This window comes from Propithecus coquereli, unplaced genomic scaffold (genome assembly GCF_000956105.1).
Source record: "Propithecus coquereli isolate 6110/MARCELLA unplaced genomic scaffold, Pcoq_1.0 Scaffold116, whole genome shotgun sequence".
Lineage (NCBI taxonomy): Eukaryota > Metazoa > Chordata > Mammalia > Primates > Indriidae > Propithecus > Propithecus coquereli.
The window spans coordinates 923,641-951,307 of record NW_012135636.1 but is presented as its reverse complement, the minus strand read 5'-3'; the positions used below and the strand labels follow the sequence as shown (position 1 = coordinate 951,307).

The 27,667-nt window shown below is 34.2% G+C and overlaps 1 protein-coding gene across 4 annotated transcripts in view; it reads left to right on the top strand.

Annotated features, from left to right (window-relative positions):
• RALGAPA1 (Ral GTPase activating protein, alpha subunit 1 (catalytic)) overlaps window positions 1-27,667 on the top strand; it is a 232,168-nt gene that overhangs the window by 135,346 nt on the left and 69,155 nt on the right. For all 4 annotated transcript variants that reach the window (XM_012658280.1, XM_012658299.1, XM_012658290.1 and 1 more), the window contains 7 exons: window positions 1,494-1,602; window positions 2,005-2,115; window positions 4,579-4,647; window positions 14,120-14,254; window positions 14,676-14,859; window positions 23,068-23,929; window positions 25,885-25,956. In XM_012658280.1, coding sequence (XP_012513734.1) covers window positions 1,494-1,602; window positions 2,005-2,115; window positions 4,579-4,647; window positions 14,120-14,254; window positions 14,676-14,859; window positions 23,068-23,929; window positions 25,885-25,956 — 1,542 coding nt within the window. The remainder of the gene's footprint in view (window positions 1-1,493; window positions 1,603-2,004; window positions 2,116-4,578; window positions 4,648-14,119; window positions 14,255-14,675; window positions 14,860-23,067; window positions 23,930-25,884; window positions 25,957-27,667) is intronic.

Sequence of the window (27,667 nt, the reverse complement as noted above, 5' to 3'; positions counted from 1 at the left end):
TTTGTGTGTGTGTGTGTGTGTGTGTGTGTGTGTGTATGTGTGTATTTTTTTTTTAAAGCTTATAACACTAGAACTGAGCAGAAGCAAATTTGAACTATATTGAGAATAATCTAGATTATTTTGACATATTGGGGGAATGCAGAAAAGTCTATACACACAAAAACAAAAACATCCTGTTCTTACCCCCTCTGGTTACAACAAAAACTGTTGAGCATTCGGACTCCCAGTCTCTGCCTTTAGTTAGCTGCATCCATAGACAGCTTTGCTTTACTTCAGAATTTATTATTGCTTTAGGACTGTGGATGTTGCCATTGCTAAAACTGAAACTTGGTTATTTAGCTCTATAAATATTACCTGGGATTTATGGGTGGCCAACAGTAAGGAAGAAATAAAGCAGTAGACTTCACTTAGAAGATTTTTAGGTAGTTTTGATAACTTAGTAGCTTTAACACTCTAGACTGAAAGATGGGACTTAAGGCCTTCTGATCTGCTATATTAAGGAAGAGAAATCTGTCTGTGTTGAATTGTTCTGGAATTTAGCATTCCACTGAATTTAAGTTAAGAATGTCAGTATCAGGACATGCCATGTATAACAGGATACTGGAAGGAGTTGACTGTTTTTATATTTAGAACCATTATACACTTTATCAAAAGCCTAGACTTGAACATAGTAATAGAATTCTTACAGATTATAATCATTAAATAAGTCTCTTCAAGTTGAAACTCAGCTGAAGTTACATTGCTAGGGAAATGAAGCCCTAAAAGGCATTAGGGAATAGAAAAAAAATTCTGTAAGTTGTATTTCTGTTGGAATTTTTTTAAATTTCAAAATATTAAGGGGGTACAAATGTTTTTGTTACACAGATAGTTTTTGTAATGCTTGAGTCAGAGCTATAAGTATGCCCATCACCCAAATAGTGTTCATTGTACCCATTAGGTAGGGTTTTGCCCCTCCCTTCCTCTTCTCTCCCTCCACTTAATTTGCAATGACTTTTACTTCCCTCTGTGCACATATGTGCCTGTCAGTTAGTTCCAACCTATTAGAGAGTACATGTGGTGTTTGTTTTTCCATTCTTGAGGTACTTCACTTAGGGTAATGGTCTCTAGTTCTATCCAAATTGCTGCAAAAGATATTAATTTATCCATTTTTATGACTGAGTGAGTATTCCATGGTATACGTGTACCACATTTTGTTAATCCAGTCATGAATTGATGGGCACTTAGGTCAATTTATTAACATGGGTTTGTTGGAAAGATGCTGTGTGTTATCGCAGCCTATAATCTCGGTAGTAAATTGTAATAGAAAATTAGGTCTACAGTTTTGGGAATGTGCTTTCTTCCCACTTATCTTCCTTAGTCACCAGCTAATGGATAGAGTAACATTTATTCATTTACTTAAATAGTGCATATTCATTCTTTGTCAGTTGATCATGGGTGTTGTTTGTGGTGATGGTTTCATTTTATTTAATCATTGCTGGTTGCCTTTTTTGCAGATGTGTAGCACTTTGCAGTTTAGGTATTTGGATTTGTGAAGAACTAGTCCATGAGTCTCATCATCCTCAAATAAAGGAAGCTCTGAATGTAATTTGTGTTTCCTTAAAGGTAAAAAAAACTGTTCAGTGAAATATATTAAGATAGTATAGAATGCATGGTTTTTTTTTCTTCAAATATGAATTATATCTTGTATCCTTATAGAATAAGACAGTTAATAAATGTTTTCAGTAGTTTACTATTTTTAATATTTCCTTGATTCTGACTCTTTCCTTAAGAATGCTCCTACTCTTGAATTTAGGATATCTTTGTGATGACCTATTTTATCTCAACTTTTTGTGTGTTTCGGCTTCGACCCTGTAATACATATGGATGACTCCTAGAAAAGGAAACCAGTCATTTAAAACATATATATTTTGTTTGTTTTTTTAACTAGTATTTTTATAACTTATTACTCTTTGATCTTTATCATTTTTAATAACAATGATTTTTTTGTTGTTGTTATTATTGCAGTTTACTAATAAAACAGTAGCTCATGTAGCTTGTAACATGCTTCACATGCTGGTTCATTATGTACCTAGACTTCAGATTTACCAGCCTGATTCTCCCTTAAAAATTATTCAAGTAAGTAATTTCTCGTTTATAACAAAGTTATAACATTGTTAAAGATTCTTAGATTCTGATACCTTGAAATATAAAAATTACTTAATAGATTCAAAAACTTTTTTGCATAGCTAAATAATGGCTACCCCATTATGCTTTTTTTGTAATATCGAAGTTCATGACAGTTCCTTTATATTTTATGTTAGAAAATTGTGTTCCTGGTTTTGAGCAAAGTAAAAGCATTAAAAATATATATACATATATATATTTTAAGACAGGATCTCACTCTGTTTCCCATGCTAGAGTACAGTGATGTCATCATAGTTCACTACAACCTCAAACTCCTGGGCTGAAGCGATCCTCCCACCCCAGCCTCCCAAGTAGCTAGGACTACAGGCACATGCCACCATGCCCAGCCAATCTTTTTTATTTTTTTGTAGAAACAGGGTCTCACTAAATTGCTCACACTGGTCTTGAACTCCTGGCCCCAAGCAGTTCTCCTGCCTTAGCCCCCCAAAGTTCTTGGATTACAAGCATGAGCCACTGTGCCCAGCTAAAAGATAATTTATTAGTTGTAGTGGTCTTTATAAATTTATATTATGCTTTATTCCCTCTCTTAAGTAAGGAAAACATACCATCCTGCCAGTTATCCTGGACATTATTCCTTTCCTTTTCTCTTTAGCCAATCATTTATTAATTTTTTTAAAAATTCTAATCCCATGTCTCCTGTGCTTCCTACAACACCTGACATATTTCAGCCCTTCGTTATTTCTTTCTTGAGATATTATTATAGCCTTCTAATTGTTCTCCTGGTTTGTACAGTCTTCCCCTTCAAGTCATCATTCACATTCACATGACTCTATGTTACTTGAAAAAAAATCATCTCTGATTTTCCTTTGACTGTAAAATAAAGCCCAAATTCTTTAGCTGAGAAATCAAGGCCTCCAGATTAGAACCCAACCTGTTTTTCCAGAATCATGTACAGATTCCTTTGAAATACCATGTTGTCCAGACAGCTGAGTCTGCTCTCCTCACCTTGTCTTCTTCCTACCTGAAATGCTTTACTTCTCTGCTCCCTATCCCCCTCATCTTTCAGTGATTGACTTAAATACTGCCTCCTCAGAAATGAAACTCTTGGCCAGGTACGGTGGCTTATGGCTGTAATCCCAGCACTTTAGGAGCCCAGGGCAGGAGGATCACTTGAGCCCAGGAGTTCAAGATTATCCTTGGCAATACAGTGAGACTTCATCTCTACAAAAAATGAAAAAATTAGCTGGGTGTGGTGGCACATACCAATAGTCCCAGGTACTTGGGAGGCTGAGGCTCGCGGATCTCTTGCCTTAATGAATTCAAGGTTGTGTTGAGCCGATCCCACCAATACGCTCTAGCCTGAGTGACAGAGCGAACACCTTGTCTCTTAAAAAACAAAAAAAACCCTGTCTGTTCTCCACAGCCAGAATTTATCTTTGTTGTCATTATATTCTTATAACATTTTTAGGAAAATTAAGAACTAATATTTATTAAGCACTTACCATGTATCAGCTACTTTTTCATAGAATATCTCATTTAATTCTTGGAAGTTTTTTTGAGATAGGAGATCATTCTCTTCCCCACGACCCCTTATTAAAGATGGAAGAACTGAGGATTTAATAACTACATAAAGTCACAAGCTAACAGGGCAGAAGCAGGATTCCAGTCTAAGTTTGTAAGATTCCAAAGTCCAGGTTTTTCCTGCTCAACCATGTTGCTGGCCTCTATTATAGCGAGTATGTCTAGCACTAGCAAGTAAAACCCTTTTATATATGAAGTATATTTAGAGGAATTTTTCTACTTAATGCATGAAAGCAATAATTTTTTAAAATATGGTGGCATACAATAAAAGTACAATAAAAATATAATAAACTTACACTTATATATTTTTAACAGTACATAAAAAAATTGAATGAGACAAATTAATATCCAGGGTAAATGATAACACTGTATATTTTGCCTTCTTTTAATGTCTTTTTGTTGGTATTCTGTTTCATATTCATATAATATTCAGTATATAATATACGTTAATTGAAAAAGCCATTTTTTTTAAACAAAAAGGCTTATATTTGCATATATACAGAAAAAGTCATGGAAAGACAGTAGATTTCTTCAGGTGATAAAATTACATAAATCTTTTTGCTTCTCTGTTTATCTTCTAATTTTTCTGTAGTGAACATATACTATCTGTGTGTTTATACATATTGATTTTTCCTCATGAATTGAATTAGAAAGGAATCTATTTAGAGTTGACAGAATACATATAATTTTGGTTAAGTGTGCTTGAAAAGCTTACCTAAAAATATTACTTTGAAATAACAATATTAATGTATTTAGAATAAATTTACAGCAATAGGTTTTATATCACTTTAGCACTTAACTATTAAGTTTTAGGATTATCATTAATTTGACATATTTTGAGCTCTTTTATTGTTTAATTTTTTTTTACTACAGATCCTAATAGCCACTATCACCCATCTGTTGCCAAGTACAGAAGCATCGTCTTATGAAATGGACAAGAGGGTAATTTAAATTTTGTTTAGAGTTTAGTATGTGGTTATCTAGTAAAATATTTATATTTCTAATATTCAAAGGTATGTATATTTACATAGTAAAAATTAATTCATCTAATTCAAAATCAACTATAGTGTGAAACATGTCTTTCTGTAATTTAAGTATAGGTAAATTATATTTTGTTTCAAATTTCATGTTCATTTGGTAAAATCTTTGAATCTTAGGATTGTAAGGAGCCTTGGAGGACATTCTGTCCACTTTTAATTATTTCACTATATTCTGCCAAATTATAGTCTTATCTGTGACTGAAATTTATTGATTCCGAGGAATTCATCACCTCTGAAGCAGCCACTTCTTTTGTATAGCTGTGACTGGTAGAAAGTAAAGATATTTTCAGTAATCATAGTACATATAATACATAGAGATGTATCACTTAAGAGAAGACATTCCCTCTCTCCACAAAAAAGTTCTACAAAGTGACATTTACTTCATAGATTCATTATGAGGGTCCTTTACTTATTCTAGATATTTTATTTATCAAGTTCTAGAAATTTATTTCTTTTTTTGTTTTTTTTACAGTTTCTATATCTTACCTGAAATTCTGCATTTCTTCATCAATTATATATACCTTCTCATCGATTCTTTAACATATTGATCATAATAATATTAAAGTCCTGATCTGCTAGATCCAATATCTGAGTCATAACTAAGTCTGTTCCTATAGAATTTTTTTCCTCTTTACTATGAGTTCCATTATCCTGTTTGTTATTGTATCTGTTAATTTTTTTTATTATATACCAGACATTATACATAACATGTTCTAGAAACTCTAGATCTGTGCTGCCCAGTATGGTAGCTACCAATCACATATTGCTTTCACTTTAAATTAAATTTGAAGTTTACATTAAAAATTTAATTCCCCATTTGCACATTTTTAGTACGTGATAGCCATGGGACAAATATAGACCATTTTCATCATTGTACAAAGTTCTGTTAGTTAAGGCTGCTCTGGATTCCATTAATTTCCTCTGAAAATTATTCTCTTCCTTTTCCTTGTCACATCTCGATCTTGAATTCTATTCTCCAGGTCTCAGTATTACGAACCTTTAATCATATTTCATTGAAATCTAAAGTATGTGTTATTTACTGTTTATGTTCTGCTCATTAATGTACAGATTTCCAAAGCTATAATTATGTTTCTGGACCTATTCACAGTTATTTTTATGTGTGGCTTACGTATCTTTTTACACTTTTAGTCTTTTAATGTTATTCCTACTGTCTGCCATATGATTTCTGACTGACTTCATGAGTTTGCCTAAGAATTTTTTATTCTTTCCCTTTGTGTTCAGTTCAAATGCTATTTGAACAGGTTATATATAGCTCTTGATAAATACATTCTTCTTCATCTTTAAAAGAAACATATCCACCATTTTTAACCAAGAGTTCTTCATTTTAGTGTCTCAGGCTATGATCTAGAATTCCACGTGCAGTTTGTGAATAGTATCTGGATAACTAATCGCCCATCTTCTTCTATATCATCTTTGTCTTCCAAAGGCCTAGCTATTAATATGAAAAATCTATACAACTAAGTTCTTATTTCATGTGCACTTAATTTACTAAATATTTATTGATCCCAAAATGTGTGTTTTGCTGGACACTACTAGTTAAACAGAGATAAATAAGATAGTTCCTGTTCTCATGGAATTTAAAGATTAGAGAGACAAATGAGACAAAGTGTAATAAATACTTACTATAAAAAGTAGAAAAATGTGTATTATACAGAGTAGGACAGAGGAGGAAGTAATTAATTATCGAGGGGAGGAGAGGGCTTGTTAAGAGAAAACTTCCTTAAAGATGAATAGGGTTTTCTACATAATTAGAGACAAAAGGTAGGTTCAGATAGTTATTTCAAGTAGAGGGAATAGTGTATGCAAATCATGGAGGTGTAAAATAGTATGAGGTATTTGAGGAAAACACTTGACAGTTCTGTATTATAGAATGTGAAGCGCACAGTTGAGAGTAGGAAAAATGAAGCTTCAGAGATAGGAAGGGACCAGGTTATGAAAGGCCGTGGATGCCACACTATGAGTCTTAGACTTCTGTGAAAGTCCTTTTTTGAAAGGATTTTAGTGCATAATGAAATATGACCATATTTGTGGAAAATCACTTAAGAAAATGTGAAAATTGACTCAAAAGGAAAAATATGGTGATTGTTATTAAAATTATCTAAGAATTGATGAGGCTGGGTGCAGTGGCTCATACTTATAATCCCAGCACTTTGGGAGGCTGAGGCAGGAGGATTGTTTGAGCCCAGGAGTTTGAGATCAGCCTGGGCAACAATGAGACCCATTTCTTAAAAAAAAAAAAAAAAAAAAAAAAAACTTTGCAATGCTAATAAGACATAATAAAAATAAATTAACTAGCCAGGTGTGGTGATGCACATCTGTAGTCCCAGCTACTTGAAGGCTGATGCAGGAGGGTCCCTTGAACCCAGGAATTCGAGGTTATAGAGCACTGTGATCAGGCCACTGCACTCCATCCTAGGTGACAGAGCAAGACCCTGCCTCTAAAAAAAAAAAAAAGAATTGATGTTCTGAACTAAGGCTAAGGGAATAAAGAATAAATAATCACAAAGTGGAATCCACAACCAAGATAAGGAATACATGAAAAAACAGGATTATTGAAGAAAGATGAGTTTCAGTTTTCAGTGTGTTGCATGTGAGGGGTAAAAACCAGATGGAGACCACCAGCAAAGTGATTACATACCTGATTAGAAAATTATAGGCTGGAAATAAAATTATTGGCATTGTCAGCACATGAGTAGTATTAAAATTGTGGGAATGGATGAGCTCACTTAAGGAGAGAATAGAGTAGAATACCACTCAATAGGGAATCATCATTTAGCATGATATGCTCTATTTTCCTTGGGCCAGAAGCAGATATCTCTACATTCCTCAAATATGCTTTGTTATTATCCTAGGTACCTTTAGAATGTATGACTTTTCCTTTTTGTGGGATGAACATCAGAATATTATTTAAATTCACTGATTTTTCTCTACTGTGTTGCATTCTAATACTTTTTATTCTCGTAAATCAGGTTTTGAGTATCTTTTGTCTTATTAGAAGCTTGCGCATTACATATAGACAACTAGATATATGGAATTATTGTAATTATTATGTTATTCTTTATGTAAGAACTCTTAATTTCCTCATGCAAGCCACAGTATAAGGAGACATTTCTCATGTATGGCATTCAGATTGCTTATAGTACAAACATAGCTGGTCCTTACAACTTTCTTTAACCTCAGGTGATTAAGAATATGAGTAAACTTTGTATGAACTAGGAGTCTTTAGATTTCTCAAATGGTTTGTCGTCATTGGTAAATATGGCCTTACAATTTTTAAAAGATAAATACAGTAAAAATAAAATAAAAACATTTATATAGTGATTTTTTAAAAATCATGTGCCAGCAATATGTACTTTATATACATTATTTAAACTTCAAAACAACTTTATTATTTTGGTAGATATTTTTAATTTCCATTTTACAGAGAAAATTGAGGCTCAGAGAGGTTAAATTGCCCAAGTTCACAATATTGTTACTAAATAGTAGAGCCAAGACTAGAACCTGTGATTGGCAGATAGATGCAAAAGTCCATATTCTTTTTATTTAGAAACATTAATTCAGAACTTCCATTGAATTTTATGTTGGAATTTTTTTAAACATAATTTCAAGTTTATAGAAGAGTTGCAAGAATAGTACAAATAATTCTTTGTGTTATTTATTTACCACATTTGTTTTATCCCTATGTATGTATGAAATATATATATAGAGAGAAATGTATATGCCACTAACTACATTATTGTGTTTTTCCCTCAAATTAAGCAGTTATCTAACAATGTAGTTATCAACATTAGGAAATTAACATTGATACATTAGTATTATCTAATCTATAGATATTATTCAGATTTCACCAGTTGTCTCAGTAATGACCTCTATGGCAAAAGACAATCCTAAATCGTGTATGGCATTCAGCCATAATGTCTCTTTAGCCTTCTGTAATCTAGAACAGGTCCTTAATCTTTCTATATTTCTTGACCTTGGACATTTTTTAAGTGTACAGTCTTGTTACTGTATAGAATGTCCCGCGTTTTGGGTATGTGTTTCATCATGACTAGATTAGTAATGTTTTGTCATTATTAGATTAAATCAGACATATTTGAAAGTAATACCTCAGAAGATTTTGTGCCCCTCTTAGTATATCATATCAAGTGGCACAGATGTAAGTTTGTCCCATTCCTGATTGGTGCTAACTTTAATCATCTGGTTAAAGGTGGTGTCTGCAAGGTTTTTCCACTGTAAAGCTACTAACCCATTTCAATTAACAGGTATTTGTAGGAAGATACTCTGAGGCTATACTGTATAAATCTACTACCACTTAAGCTTTTGCTGACTGGTTTTGCTAACCATCGATGACTCTAATAGAATCAGTTATTGTTATGATAGTTGCCAAATGGTGATTTTCCTAATTCCATCATTTCTTCTACATTAGTTAGCTTTCTACTATAAGGAAGAGCTTTCCCTGGTCATCTTATTTCAGTGTGGACTTGAGATTCTCATTTTATGCAACGAGGGTTTGTAATCCTTAACCTTTTGCTATCATTATTTATCTTGTTGCTCAAAATGTCTCAAATTTAGCCAATGGGAGCCCCTTCAAAGTGGCTGCTTTTCTTTTTGACAAATCCCAGTTATTCTTTGGGCATGCTTTTAATTTCTGTCACCACAAGATTTTCCAAACTCAACTTGTACTTTCCCTGCCCCAGCCCTGCAATTGGCCATTACACCAAAGAATTCTGGTTCCAATGAGTTGAAAATGGTATTTAGAAATCAGGATCTGAGAACTAGGTGTGCACTTTACTGTTGGGGTATCATATCTTTAAGTCCCTCTGAGGAGACAGAGCTATTAATAGGAAGTAGATAACATGTGTACACAGACACACACACACACACACACACACACACACACACACACACACCTCTCTGTATTTCTATATATATCTGCTTTGGACTAAATGTTTGTGCCCTTCCCAAAGTTCATATGTTGAAGTCCTAATCCCCAATGTGATGATATTTGAAGGTGGAGCCTTTGAGAGGTAATCAGATCACGAAGATAGAGTCTTAATGAATGGAATTAGTCCCTTTATAAGAAGAAAGATGAACTCTCTCCACCATTTGAGGCTACAGCTAGAAGGCAGGAATCTGTAAGTCAGGAAGTGGCCCTTCACCAGACACCAAATTGGCTGGCACCTTGATCTTGGATTTCCTGTTCTTCAGGACTTTTAGAAATAAATTTCTGCTGTTTAAGCCACACAGTTTGTGGTATTTGTTATGGCAGTCCAAGCAGACTAAGACAGTATCTAACTATATTTATTAAAAACTTTTGAGTTTACTTTGACACCTCCAATTCTAATCTAACACCATAGGGACGTGCAGTCTATCCTTCCCCTTTTTACTTATTTGTAACTCCCTGTTCCAATAATGGGAAACTTAGCTCCCATATCCATTATTTATCTATAATGTATTTATTTCTTTGTACATTTCTTAAAAAAAAATAATAAAACAGTTTCAGAATTAACTTATGCCTCTGTATAGCTTAGAGTTTGTTTTGCCTTTACCAAGAAAATATAAAGTTAAAAAAATGTTTTTATAAGTTACTTGAATTACCTCCCCCTTTCCTACTTCAAAATGCTTATATAATTTATTTGAAATATAGTTCAGTTCACTTTTTTCTGTTCGTATGCAGTTTTAGGGTCTTCCCTCCATCTCTGTTGTTCTTATTTATTTTTTTAGGCTATGGTTCATCTGTCCTAGGTTTATTTTTGCACAAATAAGCATATGCATGTATATTTTCTTTTTTCTCCTTGTTTGTTACACAAACATATTCTATATAGTCTAGATTCTTTGGTACTTTAGACTTTTCACCTGACCTGGAATTCTACAATCCGTAAGTTCATAGGAATCTTCTTCATTCATTTTTTATAGCTCGGTAGTATTAGTACTCCATACTTCATTCAACCACTCTGCTATATATGGCATAAAGGTTACTTTCAGAATTTTGCAATTACAGATAGTGCTGCAGTGACTTACTTTGTGCATATGTATTTTTATATTGTTGGAGCGTGCCTTCAGGGTATATTCCTAGAAGTGGAATTGATGGGTCAAAGGGCAAACAGATACATAATTTTGTAAATTATTGTACTTTCTGCTATGAGAGTGTTTCCCCAGAGCCCTCTCACAGAACTTGTCATATATTTTATTTTTTGCCAATTTGATAGGCAAACAGTGGTATCTCTGTGTAGTATTCATTTATCTCCCTTATAAATGAGGTTGAACATCTCAAATTTAGTAATGGCCTAATTTTTTACTTTTGAAAAATTTTTTTGAATTATTTTTTCATATCTTTCTACATTTTCTATCAGATTTCTCTGTCTTTTTCTCTCAATAGCTATATATTAGGGATATTAGCTCTTTAGCTAGGAGATACAATGCAGACATTTTCTCCCTTTTTTTTAATTTGCCTTTCGACTTTGTTTATGGTGGTTTTTTGTTTCCTTTTGGGGAGAGTAATAGAAAAGTATTTTTATGTAGTTATTTATCAATCTTTTTTTCGTTGTGTCTGGATTTTGAATCATAGTTAGAAAGCTTTTCACTGTACCCTGGGATAAAGAAAAATACACAAATGTTTTTTTTCTAGCACTTACATGGTTTCATTTTTTACATTTTTATCCCTGATCCATTTGGAGTTTATTCTGTATGTTTTGAGATATAGATCTAATTTTTGTTGTTTTTCCAACTCTGTAACCAGGTTTCTGAGCAGCCTTTATTAGGTTCATCTTTGCAATTTAGCAAACAGTCAAGTTCCATATTTATTTGTGTCTGTTTCTTGAGTTTCTATACCAGCAGTTTCAAACTTTTTGGTGACAAGATTCCTTTAATATTGTTAAACTTTATTGAAGACCTCAAATAACTCGTTCAAGTTGGTTATTTTTTGTCTACTTGATCTGTCTTGCACTGAGAATGGTGTGTTAAAGTTTCCTACTACTAGTTTCTTTATTTTCTTGCATCTCTTGTAATTTTTGCTTTATATAGATAGTTACTGTGTTATTTGATATATAGATATTCATAAATGTTTCATCTTCATTTTGAATTACAGCTTTATATGTACGCCTTTTTAAATGTCTTTATATTCCCTTACTTTCTTACTTAACCTTTTACTTTCTGATTATTTAATGGTATCCTGTATATCCTGTCTTGCCTCTACATTAACAGATGAGCTAGTTTTACTTTTCCATTCTTCCTCTGTTTGCCTCCATATTTAGTTGTTTTATTTCTACACATAACCATTCATATCTTACATATCTTACAACAAATTAGTCTTCTACAGTCATGCCCATCTCTTTTTTTTTTTTAGATCTTATATCTGTAACTAAGAACTATAACTTGATCTTTCTGCTGAAGCTTCACCAGTCAACTTCTTGGTTAGGTTAGACAAACTTCTTAGTTTGTCTTTATTCTTCAAGACACACTCATGAGTACAGAATTCTCTGAGCTCTTGCATATTGTATTGTTTTCTTGTATATTATATTGTTTTTCTATAACTTTGATACTTGAAAAACAGCTTAGCTAGACATGGAATCCTTAGTTCACACTTGCTTTCCTTGAGGTTTTGTGTGTGTGTGTGTGTATGTGTGTGTTTTGTTAATGCTACCTTGTTTTGTGTGTTTCTGAGAAGTCTGATGCCAGTCTTCTTCTCTTGTCCATGGAAGTTATTGCATCTTTTTGCCTGTAGGCTCTGAAGATTTTTTTTTTAAGTCTTACTTTTGAAGTTTTACCAAGATGTGTGTTAGAGTTGACCATGGCAGGTCAGTTTGTCCTGGGATCTGTTAAGCCTTTTCAACATGTAAGTTCAGATCTTCTTTTATTTCTTTAAGTTTTTTCTGTTAAATTGTTTTATCTTTGGGACTCCTGGTTGTTTTTTTGTGTATGAGAGAAACAGGGTGTCACTCTGTTGCTCAGGCTGGTCTCAAACTCCTGGCCTCAAATAATCCTCCCACCTTGGCCTCCCAAAGTACTAGGATTACAGGCATGAGCCACTGCACTTGGCCTCTGTTTTGTTTTTATAGAAGTTTTGTATAGATGAAGACCGTGCCTAGGCATTTCTGTGGCTTGGGGTGGTTTACAATATTCCTATTTCAAGAGCTCCCTCCTCTGGCCATTTAATGGAGTATTGTGGTTTTACCGAATATGTATTTGAAGGAGCAGAGGAGTTGTAGGTCTAGCAATTAAAAAAAAAAATTAAGTCTTGCAGGATCCAAAATTTCCCTTTTGCTTTTTCCTTTTACTACGTGTTTCCAAAGAATGCCTCTCCATTCCCTTTTAACATTCTTCTCCCCCTAAGCATGACATTTCCTATGTATAGTTTTAAGTCCCTTTCTTTCTACTCAGTAGTCTGGTCTTTTAGAACACTTATTCAGTATACTCACACTTAGGGTGGATTTTTTCTTTCTATTTTGGTTTTAGGTCAATCTTAGGTTTGCAGCTAGTTCCCATCTTTTCTCTTTGTCATAGTTTTTCCCAAATTGCCCTTGCTCCTCATGAAAGCCTGCAGTGGAAGAATGGGAAAAAGCTTGCTGGGATTTGCTGTATGTTTTTCTGCTTAAAGATAATTTGGTCTGTCTTGTGGTTATATGGAGAGAGTGAATTTTGTGAGATTGTATTTTCTGGTTTTTTTGGAGGATGTGTTGGGAAATTTAGACCAAAATTGCTCCTTGAGTTGGAGAGTTTGTTTTTAATTCTGAAGATCAGATCTCTTGTTGCTACTCAATTTTATCACTTTCATGGCACTGATGGTGATTCTTTATTAAATAAAATGGATACTGCTATTTTACTCCATATTTTAGATAAAAGTGTTCAGTTTGTAGCATCCATTCGTTCAAAAGTGTCCAGTAAAAAGATTTACCTAATAAAATAAGTGACAGTTTCAAAAAGTGCTTAAGGTAGGTAGTTTTTCTAGCAGGATATCCAGTCAAGTGTTGTTAAATTAGAAAATGAAAGTACAAGTAATTGTAATACGTATGTACTAAAACCTTTCTTTTGTGTTCTTTTCCTTGTGCAACTAAATAAGTATAATTAATTGATATCTGTTGTCTTCAGCTTGGTGTTTTCATATTAATATAAAATAATTTTAACATTCCTGTGTTATTATGCTGAAGTTTTCATTATGCTTGCCCTGAAAACAATAGTGTTCTTATCCAACATCTTAAAATCAGTTAGGTCTAGGTAAATATTAATAGTGGAACTTTGGGTCGATGGTTCCTGAAATAAATTTTGGAAACTCAAGAACAAGAAGGTGCTCTATTATGTATTAAAAAGCTCTTATTTAATGAGTTTACAGTTGTAATGATTTTTTGTTGTTACAGTTGGTAGTATCTTTACTTCTCTGCCTTTTGGACTGGATCATGGCCTTACCTCTAAAGACACTGCTCCAACCAGTTCATGCTACAGGAGCAGAAAATGATAAAACAGAAAAATCTGTCCTCAATTGCATCTATAAGGTAATCTTCCTTGCTATACTATTCATTTGGTAAGCAAAGGTTTTTAAAACCTAAAGAAATAACATTTTTTAGTATAGTATTTTCATTGTTTTAGAGCTAGATATTTTCTAAGAATGTAGATTTAGCTTAGAGTACCTAAAGGTAGTTTAAAAGTACTTCCTACAAGACCCTATAGTTTCATTGCAAAATTTTGAGAGGAGTCAGATCTTTGTTGACTATGAGAATGATTAGTTAAATTTTGCTTATTCTTCCTTTTAAAAGGTCTTACATTTTACCTTGACTGAAGAGCTAAGTTTTAAGATATTTAAAATTTTTGCCAAGCTCTTGTATTATCAGTTGACATTTTTTTCTCCTTTTATCTTTATTTACTTATTTTTATTTAAAAGTTAAACTTGGTATTTTCTTTTTCCTATATTTTCAGGTTTTACATGGGTGTGTTTATGGAGCTCAGTGTTTTAGCAACCCAAGGTATTTTCCAATGAGCCTCTCTGATTTGGCCTCTGTAGATTATGATCCTTTTATGCATTTGGAAAGTTTGAAAGAGCCCGAACCTCTACACTCTCCTGATTCGGAACGATCTTCTAAACTCCAGCCAGTAACAGAAGGTAAAATGAATTCTCTTCGGGATAATATTGTTGCTTGGGGTTCTCTGAAGGTATGATTTGAGGGCATGAGTGGAAATAATGGAGAAGAGGAATATGTCTTGCTTTGTAGCTGTTTACCTAACCGTGTGTATTGTAGCACAAGTTCATTTTTAGTTTGAGAAATAACTTCATATACACAATTACTAATATTCTGTGTGATAAAATTCCCTTTGGACACATTGACTTTTCCTTATCCAAAATACTTCAGACCAGAAATGTTTCAGATTTTGGATTTTTTCAGATTTTGGAATATTTGCATCATACTTACCAGTTGAATATCCCTAATCCAAAAATCTGGAATCCGAAATGCTCCAATGAGCATTTCCTTTGAGCATCATGTCAGCACTCCAAAAGATTCAGATTTGGAGCATTTTGGATTTCAGACTTCTGGATTAGGGATGCTTGATCTGTACTTCTAGCTAAGTTATTCTTAGAAGTTACTTTGATATTTTATTTTATACATCATAGGATTTCTATAGAATAAAAAATTTAGTTTGGAGTCTGACAGACCTGATACTGAATTTTGAATCTTGGCCGGGCACAGTGTGCTCACCCCTATAATCCTAGCACTCTGGGAGGCCGGTGCGGGAGAATTGCTTGAGCTCAGGAGTTCAAGACCAGCCTGAGCAAGAGCGAGACCCCATCTCAAGTAAAAATAGAAAAAGTAAGCTGGGCATAGTGGCACATGCCTGTAGTCCCAGCTACTTAGGAGGCTGAGGCAGGGGAAGATTGCTTGAGCCCAGCAGTTTGAGATTGCTGTGAGCTGGCTGATGCCATGGCACTGTACTCAGGTAAGACTCTGTCTCAAAAAAAAAAAAAAAAAAGAATTTTGACTCTTAATTATTGAGTGACTGTTGTCTTATTTGTAAAATGCAGGTAATGATACCAGTTCCCTCATAGGATTGTTTTGAGTACTAAGTAAAATTACATATGTAAAGCCCTTTGCACAGTCCTTAATATATAGTAAACTCAGCAACATTTTTTAAGCCACGTTGTTTCTACATTCAGAGAGTTCACTCTCTGACATAAGAGAAAGATACAAGCAAGTAACATTATAACATAATATGAGTATAAAAATAGAAGTATATACAAGATAAGGAGGTATCCCAGAGGAACCCAGCAATTACTGAAGGGTCTTAAGAAGGAGAGATATATGATAAAATTAGTATTAAAAGCACTTTTGACAATAGCATTTTATAGAAGTTGACAAATTATGACCCATGCCTGCCAGCTGTTTTTATTAATAGTTCTATTGGAATGCATCCATATTGTATCATTATGGCTGCTTTTGTGTAACAATAGCAGTGTTGAGGAGCAGTAAAGATCATGTGGCCCACAAAACGAAAGATATTTATTATCTGGCCCTTTATAGAAAAAGTTTGCTAGGCCGGGCACGGTCGCTCACACCTATAATCCTAGCTCTCTGGGAGGCCGAGGCGGGCGGATTGTTTGAGCTCAGGAGTTCGAGACCAGCCTGAGCAAGAGCAAGACCCCGTCTCTACTAAAATTAGAAAGAAATTAATTGGATAACTAAAAATATATAGAAAAAATTAGCCGGGCATGGTGGCGCATGCCTGTAGTCCCAGCTACTCGGGAGGCTGAGGCAGGAGGATCGCTTGAGCCCAGGAGTTTGAGGTTGCTGTGAGCTAGGCTGACGCCACGGCACTCTAGCCCGGGCAACAGAGTGAGACTCTGTCTCAAAAAAAAAAAAAAGTTTGCTGATTCCTGGTATATTAGATTGATTTGAGCAATTAACCCAAAATCAGAGAGACCAATCCTGAGGCTGTTGCAATAGGCCAAGCAAGCATTGCTGAAGGCTTAAACTAAACTTTTTAGTTACTGAAGAATGATAGTAGGAATGAAAAGGAAAAATGGAGTTGAGAAATATTTAGGAAGTAAAGTCAAAAGGCTTTTGTAATGAGTAAAGGGAGGAATCTAAAGTAGGTTTCTGACTGGTTAGATTCTGATTTGGGATAGGTTAGATTTTCTCCAAACTAGAGTAAGAATATTAGAGAAAGTACAGATTTGAGACAGAAAATGAGTAGGGCAGTTGGAAATGGTTTAGTATGGGGGGCCTTTTGCATATTTGTGTGAAGACATCTAGTGAATAATTAGGTGCATATACAGATCTAGATCTTAGCAGAGAGATCTTTGTTAGGAATATATATTTACACATGTGGGTTCTGAGAAGAAAAATTTGGAAAGGAAGGAAGACCAAGAGAGAGTGATTTCTCCGAAACCAAGAGAAGAGAAAGCTTTTAAAAAGGCTGGCCAACAGTGTTAAATGATAGAGAGGTTAAATACAAAGGGACTGACAAATATGTCTGCTTTAGTTTCAGCAGAGAAGTAGCAGGCAGAAGCAGATGTCTGTGGGTTGAGAAACAAGCAGAAAATAAGGGAGTAGAGCCATTCCATGGGCAATACTCTTTAAAGAAGCTTGGCTGTGTAAAAGAAAAGAAAGAAAAAAATTCAATAAAACGGTAGGTAAGCTAAAGGAGGATTCAAAGTTAAAGGAGTTTTAAGGATGAAGAGAATTTAACTTATTTATAAGCTGAGAAGTAAGGGGAAGCATATCATTAATAGAATGAAGTCCCTGAGAGGATGAGCTGGGAAATAGAGGTGCTAGGATTAGCCCTTCTTCTGAAACAAGAAAGAAGAGGAAGATGCAAGTAATTAAGTAATTACAAGATTTGGCATAAGTTATTGAGGGCCCAAAAGAAAACAGAAACCACAAAGTTTTGTTTGCACCAATCAACAATTAGTAAGATGGGTGTGGCAGAAATACAAGGGAACTATAGATTTCAGGATGTTGGTTTAGTCATGGACCCTAGGCTTGGTAAGGATTAAACTGCTGCCAGAAAGTAACTAATAAATTGGGAGAAAATAGAGTGATCTGAGAGTCAGAAGGTAGATGTGGTTGGTAATAAGAAGTTAAAGCAGTGTTTCTCAGCCTTGGGTGGACATTAGAATACTGATACTCTGGTCCTGTCCATAGAGATTTTGATATATTAATTCAGGATTACTGGGATTTTTAAAAGCTCTGCATGTGACTAATATGCAGCCATGGCTGAGAAACACCGAAAGCATCAATGTATTAGGACAGTGGTTTTTAGAGCAATTTTTTAGGTGGCAGAACCTCTTCCAGTAAATTTTCAAGGAAGCCTAGTTGGTAAAACTTTGAAGTAGAGCTACAGCAGAATAGAGGCCTGGGATCCTACAGACTTCTTTCCTGTCTATTTCCAAGGGCCCTCTCCAAAGACTTTACAAATCACAATTGGGAAATCACTACACACTAGGAGGTTATGTTCAAGGAATAGACTGTTGAGGAAGAGTTTGATTTTTAAAGATAAAATAGTTATAAATAAATAAAACATCTAGGATGTGACCATGATAATGGATTGATGGCATACAATGAAAGTGAAGATATGACATTAGAGGTCAAGAAAGTGGGGCTGGGGTTTTAGGTTGACCATAAGGCACAAATAGTTTTTCTAGAACACAAATACATAAGTGAAATAGGAATATAAGATTTAAATTGTTGCTCAGATATAAAAGAGGTATACTAAGTATAATATGGCAAAAAAAATTAGATAATTCATATAGGCAACTTAAAATTATGTTTAGATTTGGCATAGTAAAATAGAGTGCTTATTTTACTTAACACAGTTGCATGAAATTGTTGCTCTTTGCATGTCTGAGGTATAAAATGATAAAGTTTTGATTCAAGATAATATAGTATTTCTTGAACAGAGCAATATGTAGAGTTTACTTATGTAAAAGAAAGTTTTAATTTTGTATTTCATGCAAAATTTACTGTACCAATATCAGTCACTGTAAAAGAAGCAAAAGAAAAGATGTAAATAGATAAGCTTAATATTGATACCAAATACTGTGTAATGCTATTCTCTAAATGTATTAAGTTGTTACCTTTGGACTTCCTCAAAGATATTAAGAACCAGATAAATGCAGCACCTTTTAGGAATAGCCATGAGCTAATAGCATGTGATTCTTTGGTGTGTAGTGACTACATGCTATAGAAGTTTTTTAATGACTTTAAAATGATTGATCATTGTGCCCTTGTCTAAGGCATGCTTCATCATCTTCAAGTACTTTTTTGGCCAAAGAATTCTAAACATAGAGTGCCCCTAATAAGCTCAGTATTGGACTGAACAAGTCTGATTTGAGAACTATTGGCAGGAATAGTTGTAATTATTAAATTTACTAAAGAATAAAGCAAGGTAGTGAAGTTGGCTTTTAGTCAAATGGCAGTAGTCTTATTAGCAAAAAGTCATCATTTGCAGGATCAGAGTAAAAGGAGGCTCCAAAGGATTCATTCTGTCCTAATTACAGTTTCATATATACATATTATGCAAAGCTAATATTTAAAGCATTTGCCAAAATTAACTTTCTCTGCATGTTCTATTACAGTACAGTGAATTGCAGCAGCTTTTTATGTCTTGCTGCTTTTGTATGCCATAATAATCTGTAATTATGGGTTTGCTGCAAATGCTGTAGGGTTTGTTTAATCTGACAGTCTGAAAAGACAACCCTGAATAGACTTATTTAAATGACTGCTAGTTACACAAAGCCTGAGAAGCATCGATATCTTCATTTTGCATTTTCTCACAAGGCTAGTTATTTTAGAATTTCATTTTGATTTTCTAAATTAAAGAATTTCATGTCTTTATATTTTTTATAGATAAGAAGAGAGATATGTATATATCTATAGTTTATAGCTCACAAATAAGTCTAAATAAATCTAATTGCCCAGTTAACAATTTGAAACATTTGTATCCTTTTATATATAGACATATACCCTGAATTTAAAGAAGCAAGTTAAGATGTTTTTACCTACATCTGAAATCTTAATTTATTCTTCACATGTTTTCAGTGGTAATTATGACAGATTTGTGATCAAACTCATTTAAACTGCATTTCCACTGTGTCTTCCTTTGGGAAGAGGATGTATGGGAGGGACTGGTACTAGGGCTTGGATTTTTATGTTTTAGGGAAAGAGCTGGCTCATTCTTTTTTTTTTTTGAGACAAGAATCTCACTGTGTTGCCCGGGAGTGAGTGCCGTGGCGTCAGCCTAGCTCACAGCAACCTCACGCTCCTAGGCTCAAGCAATCCTTCTGCCTCAGCCTCCCGAGCAGCTGGGACTACAGGCATGCGCCACCATGCCCAGCTAGTTTTTTCTATATATTTTTAGTTATCCAATTAATTTCTTTCTATTTTTAGTAGAGACGGGGTCTCGCTCTTGCTCAGGCTGGTTTCGAACTCCTAAGCTCAAACAATCCGCCCGCCTCGGCCTCCCAGAATGCTAGGATTACAGGCGTGAGCCACCGCGCCCGGCCTAAGCTGGCTCATTCTTGGAGTTTGTTTATAAGCAAGTTTGAAAAAGAAACTCATAAGACCTGTTACTTATAATGCTGTCAAAATCGAATGATTTATGTTGTCTGTTATATCCAGCTTTGTATATAAGAGTTTTTAATTCACCTTTACAAATAAGTATATTTATTCTTCCAGAAAAAATGGGATTTAAGGAGTTTCATATGATTTTTCAATGATCACAGAGCAAGCCAAAGTCAGGGATTCCTGTCTTTTTTGTGATCGTTTCTCTTTAATCATATTTTTCCCCTTCTTCAGAAGATATTTTATGTTCTGTAAAGAACATTGACCACTTAGACTAAGTCACCTATGTAAGTATATCATTAAAAAGAAAGGGAGAGTAAAGAGCAGAAAAATTTTTTCCTACATCAAAAATTTAAAAATCATTAATTGTAATTTTTTTATTACCATTTAAAATGTGATTTAAACTTATTTAGATGAGCATTTTCAACTGATCTTTGTCTTTTATTTAGTAATTTATGCTAAGTAATACTTTTTTGAAGTTCTTATACACAGAAAAAAAAATTTTGAAATCATTGTTTCCGTATGTCACAAAGAAAACGGCAGTTTAACAAAAAGAGCTGGGAAGCAAAAGACCAGCCCTGATGTGAACAGTCTTCCTGTATCAGGCAAATCACTTCACTTTGTGAACCCATTTATCCTCGTGTGCAAAATGAGGAATACTAACTAGATTATCCCCTTGTAATGTGAACATTCATTATGCTAAAAGTTATAATTAGAGAAGGGAAAGCAGACACTAGATTCTAGCTACCTCTCTGTTTCTCATTATCCAGTGACACATATCTTTTTACTTACATTCTTGAAATGGAGGATTAAGGTTAATGATTTAGTGTTATTTTCTAGTGTGGAATGGCTGGTTTTCAGAACTAGCCCATAAACATGATTTAAAAACATGTCAATATATTTGGAACTTTTTAAGTAAACAAAGAAATGTTTATATTTACATGTATGTGGTTATAACTTGATTGATAATGGAAGATTAAAATTTTTATACTCAGTAACATTTTAAAATCAACCAAAACCCAAAGAAAACTGTTCTTTTTAGAATTGGAGAAGATGTTTTTGGTATTAACAGCATAACAGCTGATTGGTTGCTTATTCTCCTCCTGTACCCAGTGGTATTGGTTCTGAATCTTGAGGGTAGTAGCCTTGAAAATACAACACTGTTCTTCTTCTTGCTTCTTTTTAAATAGTCATAATAGCAGTGCACAAACTAGTCTTTTTTTTATTTTAAAGTTAAGTTTATTGAGGTGTAGTTTGTATAAAATTACCCTTTTTGTATGAAGGAATTTTTCTATATTGATTATGTTGGTGGTTATGCAATTGTATACCATTACCAAAATTCATCAAACTAAACATTTGAAGTTGGAGAAGTTATTATATATAAATCAAGGCATTCTTAAATCTGTATTTATTCTTACAAATCCATATTTATTCTGGCATCTAGTCTCTAGTGTTCTTAACTGATTAACTTTCAGAGAATATAAACAATACTCAGAAAAGATTACTCTGTGACTGTGGTAGAATAATGCAGAAACATGATCACTGTGTAATTATATCCAAAATAACTAGACAAGAACACTGTAACTACACATTCTCTCTCCCTCTCCCCCCCCCACTGTCTCTCTCTCTCTCACACACACACAAACACACACACACCAACATCCTCTTCTAACATGAATGACTAATGCTGCTTTACCAATGACAATGCTCCCCCTACCTCTTAGAGTATCAAGATAACCCATCAACCACTGGTTCCCACTTCTCAATCCAGAGCCGGCTTTCACATCAACCCTCCTTAAAATCATACTGGTGGTCTTTAACTAGTTGACTTTGACAAGTTATCGGCCATCTCTTTTCTCCTTTCCCCCTTTTACTCTCTCTTTCGGTGTGCTCTGTCTTCCTTCTCCCTTTTCCTCCCCCTTAAGATTCTGATGTTAGGCATCTTGCCTTTCCAGGCCTCTTGAACTACTATATTCTGGTTTTCTCTGTTGACTGTTTCTTATGATTTTTTTTAAGTTACTCATATAAATATGCTTTTTACCCATTTGCTTTCCTTTATGTGCTTAAGAAAGGATAAAAAAATGCTTCCTGCCTACCACTAAGTGCTAGACTAGACCACACTGACCCTGAAGAATACTTTAGAAAAATGTAATACATAAGCTGCCCCATCAAATATTTTTGCCTTTAAAATAAAATTTCCCTGGCATATACAGATAATGGCCAAACTGACTTGCTGTTTAAACTGATTGATCCCTAAAGTTAAGTTGAAATATCACTTTTTTTCTGAAATACTTTTATATCGTTAGTAAAAGCCAGAATTAAACGACATTTAAAGCATGCCGCAAACTATGTCTCTGAATCTGGAGTCTATTTACAAGATAGGAAACTTATCATTAGATAGATTTCATTGGCGTTTTAATCTGTGTGTTCAGGGATTTCATGTGATTGATTTGTAATACTTTTGATCCTTCAAAGGTGATCTATGTTTAAAGGCTTTGGTTGAAATTATGGATCCATTAGCAAAAATTTCAAAAAGGGCTTCTAAAATAAAACTTAATCAAAGAATAGTTTTCTTCTCTTTTTTGCCATCATTCCTATAATAGAGAATCTAAATTGGAAATATTAATATTTACTCAAATGTTTGATTATAATTTTAACAATGTGATGAAATCCCTATTTGTTGTATAATGTTTCATTGTTATGTGACTTGCTATGAAGCAGCAGTATTCCCACTCATTTGTATTTTTTATTTTCAGTGAAAACTCAAATGCAACAAGGATTAATCTCTATAGCAGCCCGCACTGTTATTACACATCTGGTGAATCACTTGGGCCATTATCCAATGAGCGGTGGTCCTGCTATGTTAACAAGTCAGGTGTGTGAAAATCATGACAATCATTACAGTGAAAGCACTGAACTTTCTCCTGAACTCTTTGAGAGTCCAAATATCCAGTTCTTTGTGTTAAACAATACAACCTTAGTGTCCTGTATCCAGATCAGGTCAGAAGAGAATATGCCTGGAGGAGGTTTATCTGCTGGCCTTGCATCAGCCAATTCAAATGTCAGAATCATAGTACGTGATCTCTCTGGAAAATATTCATGGGATTCTGCCATACTGTATGGACCACCTCCTGTAAGTGGCTTATCAGAACCTATACCTTTCATACTTTCATTGTCTCACCAAGAAAAGCCAGAAGAGCTTCCTACATCTAATGAATGCTTACAAGATATAACAGCCAAAGATGGACTTTCCCTCCAGTTTAAAAGATTTAGAGAAACTGTACCAACCTGGGATACAATAAGAGATGAAGAAGATGTTCTTGACGAGCTCTTGCAGTATTTGGGTGTTACTAGTCCTGAATGCTTACAGAGAACTGGAATTTCACTTAATATTCCTGCTCCACAACCTGTGTGCATTTCTGAAAAACAGGAAAATGATGTTATTAATGCTATCCTTAAGCAACATACAGAGGAAAAAGAATTTGTCGAGAAGCACTTTAACGACTTAAATATGAAAGCTGTGGAACAAGATGAACCAACACCTCAAAAACCTCAGTCAGCGTTTTATTATTGCAGATTGCTTCTTAGTATATTGGGAATGAATTCCTGGGACAAACGGTAAGCATAAAGGGGAAACGTTTTCTTTTTTTTTTTTTTTTAATGTTAGTCTTACTCATCTTCTGATCAAGCATCAAGCATTTTAGTCTCTGTTCTTCTCCTCACTAAATTTCTTTTTTCTTTTTCTTTTTTGAGACAGGATCTCACTGTGTTGCCCAGGCTAGAGTCAGTGGCATAATTATAGTTCATTGCATCCTCCAACTCCTGGGCTCCAGTGATCCTCCTGCCTCAGCCTCCCAAGTAGCTGTGACTACAGGCATGCACCACCACACCTGGCTAATCTTTCTTATTTTTTGTAGAGATGGGGTCTCACTATGTTGCTCAGGCTGGTCTCAAACTCCTGGCCTCAAGCAATGCTCCTGCCTTGGCCTCCCAAAGTGCCAGGATTGTAGTCATGGCCCACCATGCCTGGCCTCCTCACTAAATTTTATCTACAGTTAGTTCTTTGACTAGCAGACAGATTTCTTTCCTTTTTTTTTTTCCACTGGGTTATGCAGGGATTCAGAGGAATAAAAAAAAAATCCAGTAAATTATTAACATTTCCATAATGACTACTAGAACTGTCTGACTTAGAAATTATAGCTTATGTGATTGAAAAAAATTTTATTTTTTCCGCCTTCATGTAAGCTTAACAGCTTTAGGCCAGCCACAATATGATCATGTCTGGTTTGAGGCAGGGAAATTAACTCAAGATTCAGGATTAAGTCAAAAAAAGAATCTGGATTTTTTTTTACTATTTTGTTTTCTTATGCATATTATAAAACTTTATTAAAAACTTTATACAGTAAACATACAAAGTATTCAAGGAAGTTAGGTAGGAGTTAAATGAAAAGAGCAAGGGACTTAAATCAGAAGACCTAGATTAGAGTCACTTAACCTTTGAACTTCAGGCTGTAGTCTACACATTGAAAGTAATTCTCAATAATTCTCAGTAATTCTCACATAATGACAAGAATTAAATTAGATAATGTACATAAAACACTAAAATTACACACTAATGTAAAGCATTAATATATATTTAGTTTTTAATTTCTGTGACATGAAAAGCTGTAGGAAAGTGAAAGAGTGTTATTTAATGTATTGTTTCTGTTGAATTTATAATAGGGGAAGCTGGAAGATATCACTGGATAAATAAATCTTAAAGTAATTCAGATGCATGTGAAGCACTGAAATGAACTTCTACTTGCTTGCTTATTATTTATAATCTTATTGATTTAAACCCTTCCATTTATTATAAGGGAGTATCCTCTGCCTCATGGGACTGCCCTGTGGTATCAGGAACACAATTTGCTATATTATATGTCCAAATATAGGTAATTGCCACTCAGTTATAGTATAAACACATTCTTTCTTTTGTTGTAGAATGCTCTGTATGTTGTCTCTTGGGAAAAATGAAGTTGGGAATCTATATTTTTATCATAGCAAGCATTTATTTCATGAAAATAATTGGTACATATTTAGCACCCACAGAACAGATTTGGTAAAATTTATACATTGCTCTGTAGTATAAAAAATACACATAATGTGAAACAAGAAAGATAGCAAATTCAATCTGGACAGTTACACTTGCTTACTTGGTAATGATTTAGATTTTGTGAATATTTTATTCCTCATGAGGTACAGCTTTCTCACATGTTTTTATGAAACTCTTGAGAAGGAACTTGCAAGTACTTTTATCCATTTTTCTGGTTAGGAGTTTGGGAAGCCCACAGCATCTGCAAGGAAAGATTGACGTGCCCAATAGATTTGATCCCTAGCAGAAATATATAAGGGCCTGGTAGAAATAATGACACATATTCTTTACATCTTTTTTAGGGTCTGTTCTCCTTTGTGTTAGAAGTATGAAAAGGCGAGAAAAGTTTAAAAGTTGCATGAGTAGAGTGGAAAGTATGTCCGGAACTGTCATGTCATTCACTGCAAAGGTGATGAAAATGTTTATAAATCTCTCTATTTAGGAGGAGCTTTCATCTCCTGAAGAAAAATGAAAAGCTTCTTAGAGAACTTAGGAACTTGGATTCAAGGCAGTGGTAAGTTGTTGGAAGACTTTCATATAACTAGCAGCTTGCCACTATTTCTCTGTTTAGAGAATTTGTTTTGAATAATGTTCTAAGTAGTGAATAACACTGTACTATTTAGTTATAACTTTCTGAGCAGAAACTGTTTTATTTACCAAAATGAAATAGCAATAATAAAATTTTTTAGAAAAATTTAGGATTGCATTAAAATGTTTGGTATCTTTGGATTGCTTATTCCTTTTTTATACATTTCAGAATCACCTTTTGAATTGCAGGAAATTAATGAACCTGTAAAATGTCCTTTGTTTTTTCCTATACTTAGACAAACATTAGTCACATCTCTCATTAATTAAATCCAGTGATTCTGATGGCTTGAGAAACTAGTTTGAAACAAGCTACCCACCATAACATTATTATTCTATAGGACTGCAAAGTAAGTAAGATGATTCAGGCCTTTCTGACATCAAACAACTCTACATCTTCCTGTATTCTTTAAAATTTCTTTATTGAGCTTGTCTTTGTTCACCTTCAGTTTTACAAAAATCATTTTTGTCCCCTGTATGTACTTCTGCTTTGTACTTTCTCTGCTTGTTTTAGGATCTTCTTCAAAAAGTTACCTCCTCAGGCCGGGCACGGTGGCTCGCGCCTATAATCCTAGCACTCCGGGAGGCCGAGGCGGGCGGATTGTTTGAGCTCAGCAGTTTGAGACCAGCCTGAGCAAGAGCGAGACCCCCATCTCTACTAAAAATACAAAGGAATTAATTGGACAACTAAAATATATAGAAAAAATTAGCCCGGCATGGTGGCGCATGCCTGTAGTCCCAGCTACTCGGGAGGCTGAGACAGAAGGATTGCTTGAGCCCAGGAGTTTGAGGTTGCTGTGAGCTAGGCTGAAGTCATGGCACTCTAGCCCGGGCAACACAGTGAGACTCTGTCTCAAAAAAAAAAAAAAAAAAAAAAGTTACCTCCTCTTACCTCGTATTTCTTCTTATTCCTCTTTCCATAAACATGTTTGTTATTTGCCTTTAAACAAAGCAAAGTGTAAAACAAAACTTTCCTTAGTTACCATTCTTTCAAGCTATAGTCCCATTATTCCTCTTGTGCCTTGTACTACCAAATTTATGGAAAAATATAATCTTTACTCACTACCTATACGATTCCTAACTGGTTTTCATGTTGTTTTTAGCTTTTTTCAGAGTGACCTTTTTAAAAATAATTTTTAATTTACTTGGTCATTACATAAAATATAAAACAAAAATAATTCATATATTTATAACACTTGTTAACATTTGTTTTCATTATTTCTCTTTGGATGGACATGCTTTTTTATATAAAACTGGAATCATAGGATATATACTAAGTTTTTAAAATTTTTATATTGTAAGCATTTCATAGATATTTCTCAAAAAATAAATAACCATAGATGTGCCACGTTCTGTGGTTGTTGGATGTTTAAGTTATTTTTAATTTCTTGCCATAGCATAGATTCCTAGAAATCGAATTATTAGGCCAAAGCATAAAAGCATATTTCAGGCCATTTATATTGCAAAATTGCTTTCCATTAAGTAATAATTTGTAGTCCCACCAGCATCACGTAAGAACACCTGTGTAACTTCAACCTTGCCAGCATAAGATATTAATCACCTTTCTTAACCTTTATAGCTTGAGAGACAGATTGTGGTTATTTCTCTTTTCAAAAGATCCTATCTTTTCTCCCTCCCTA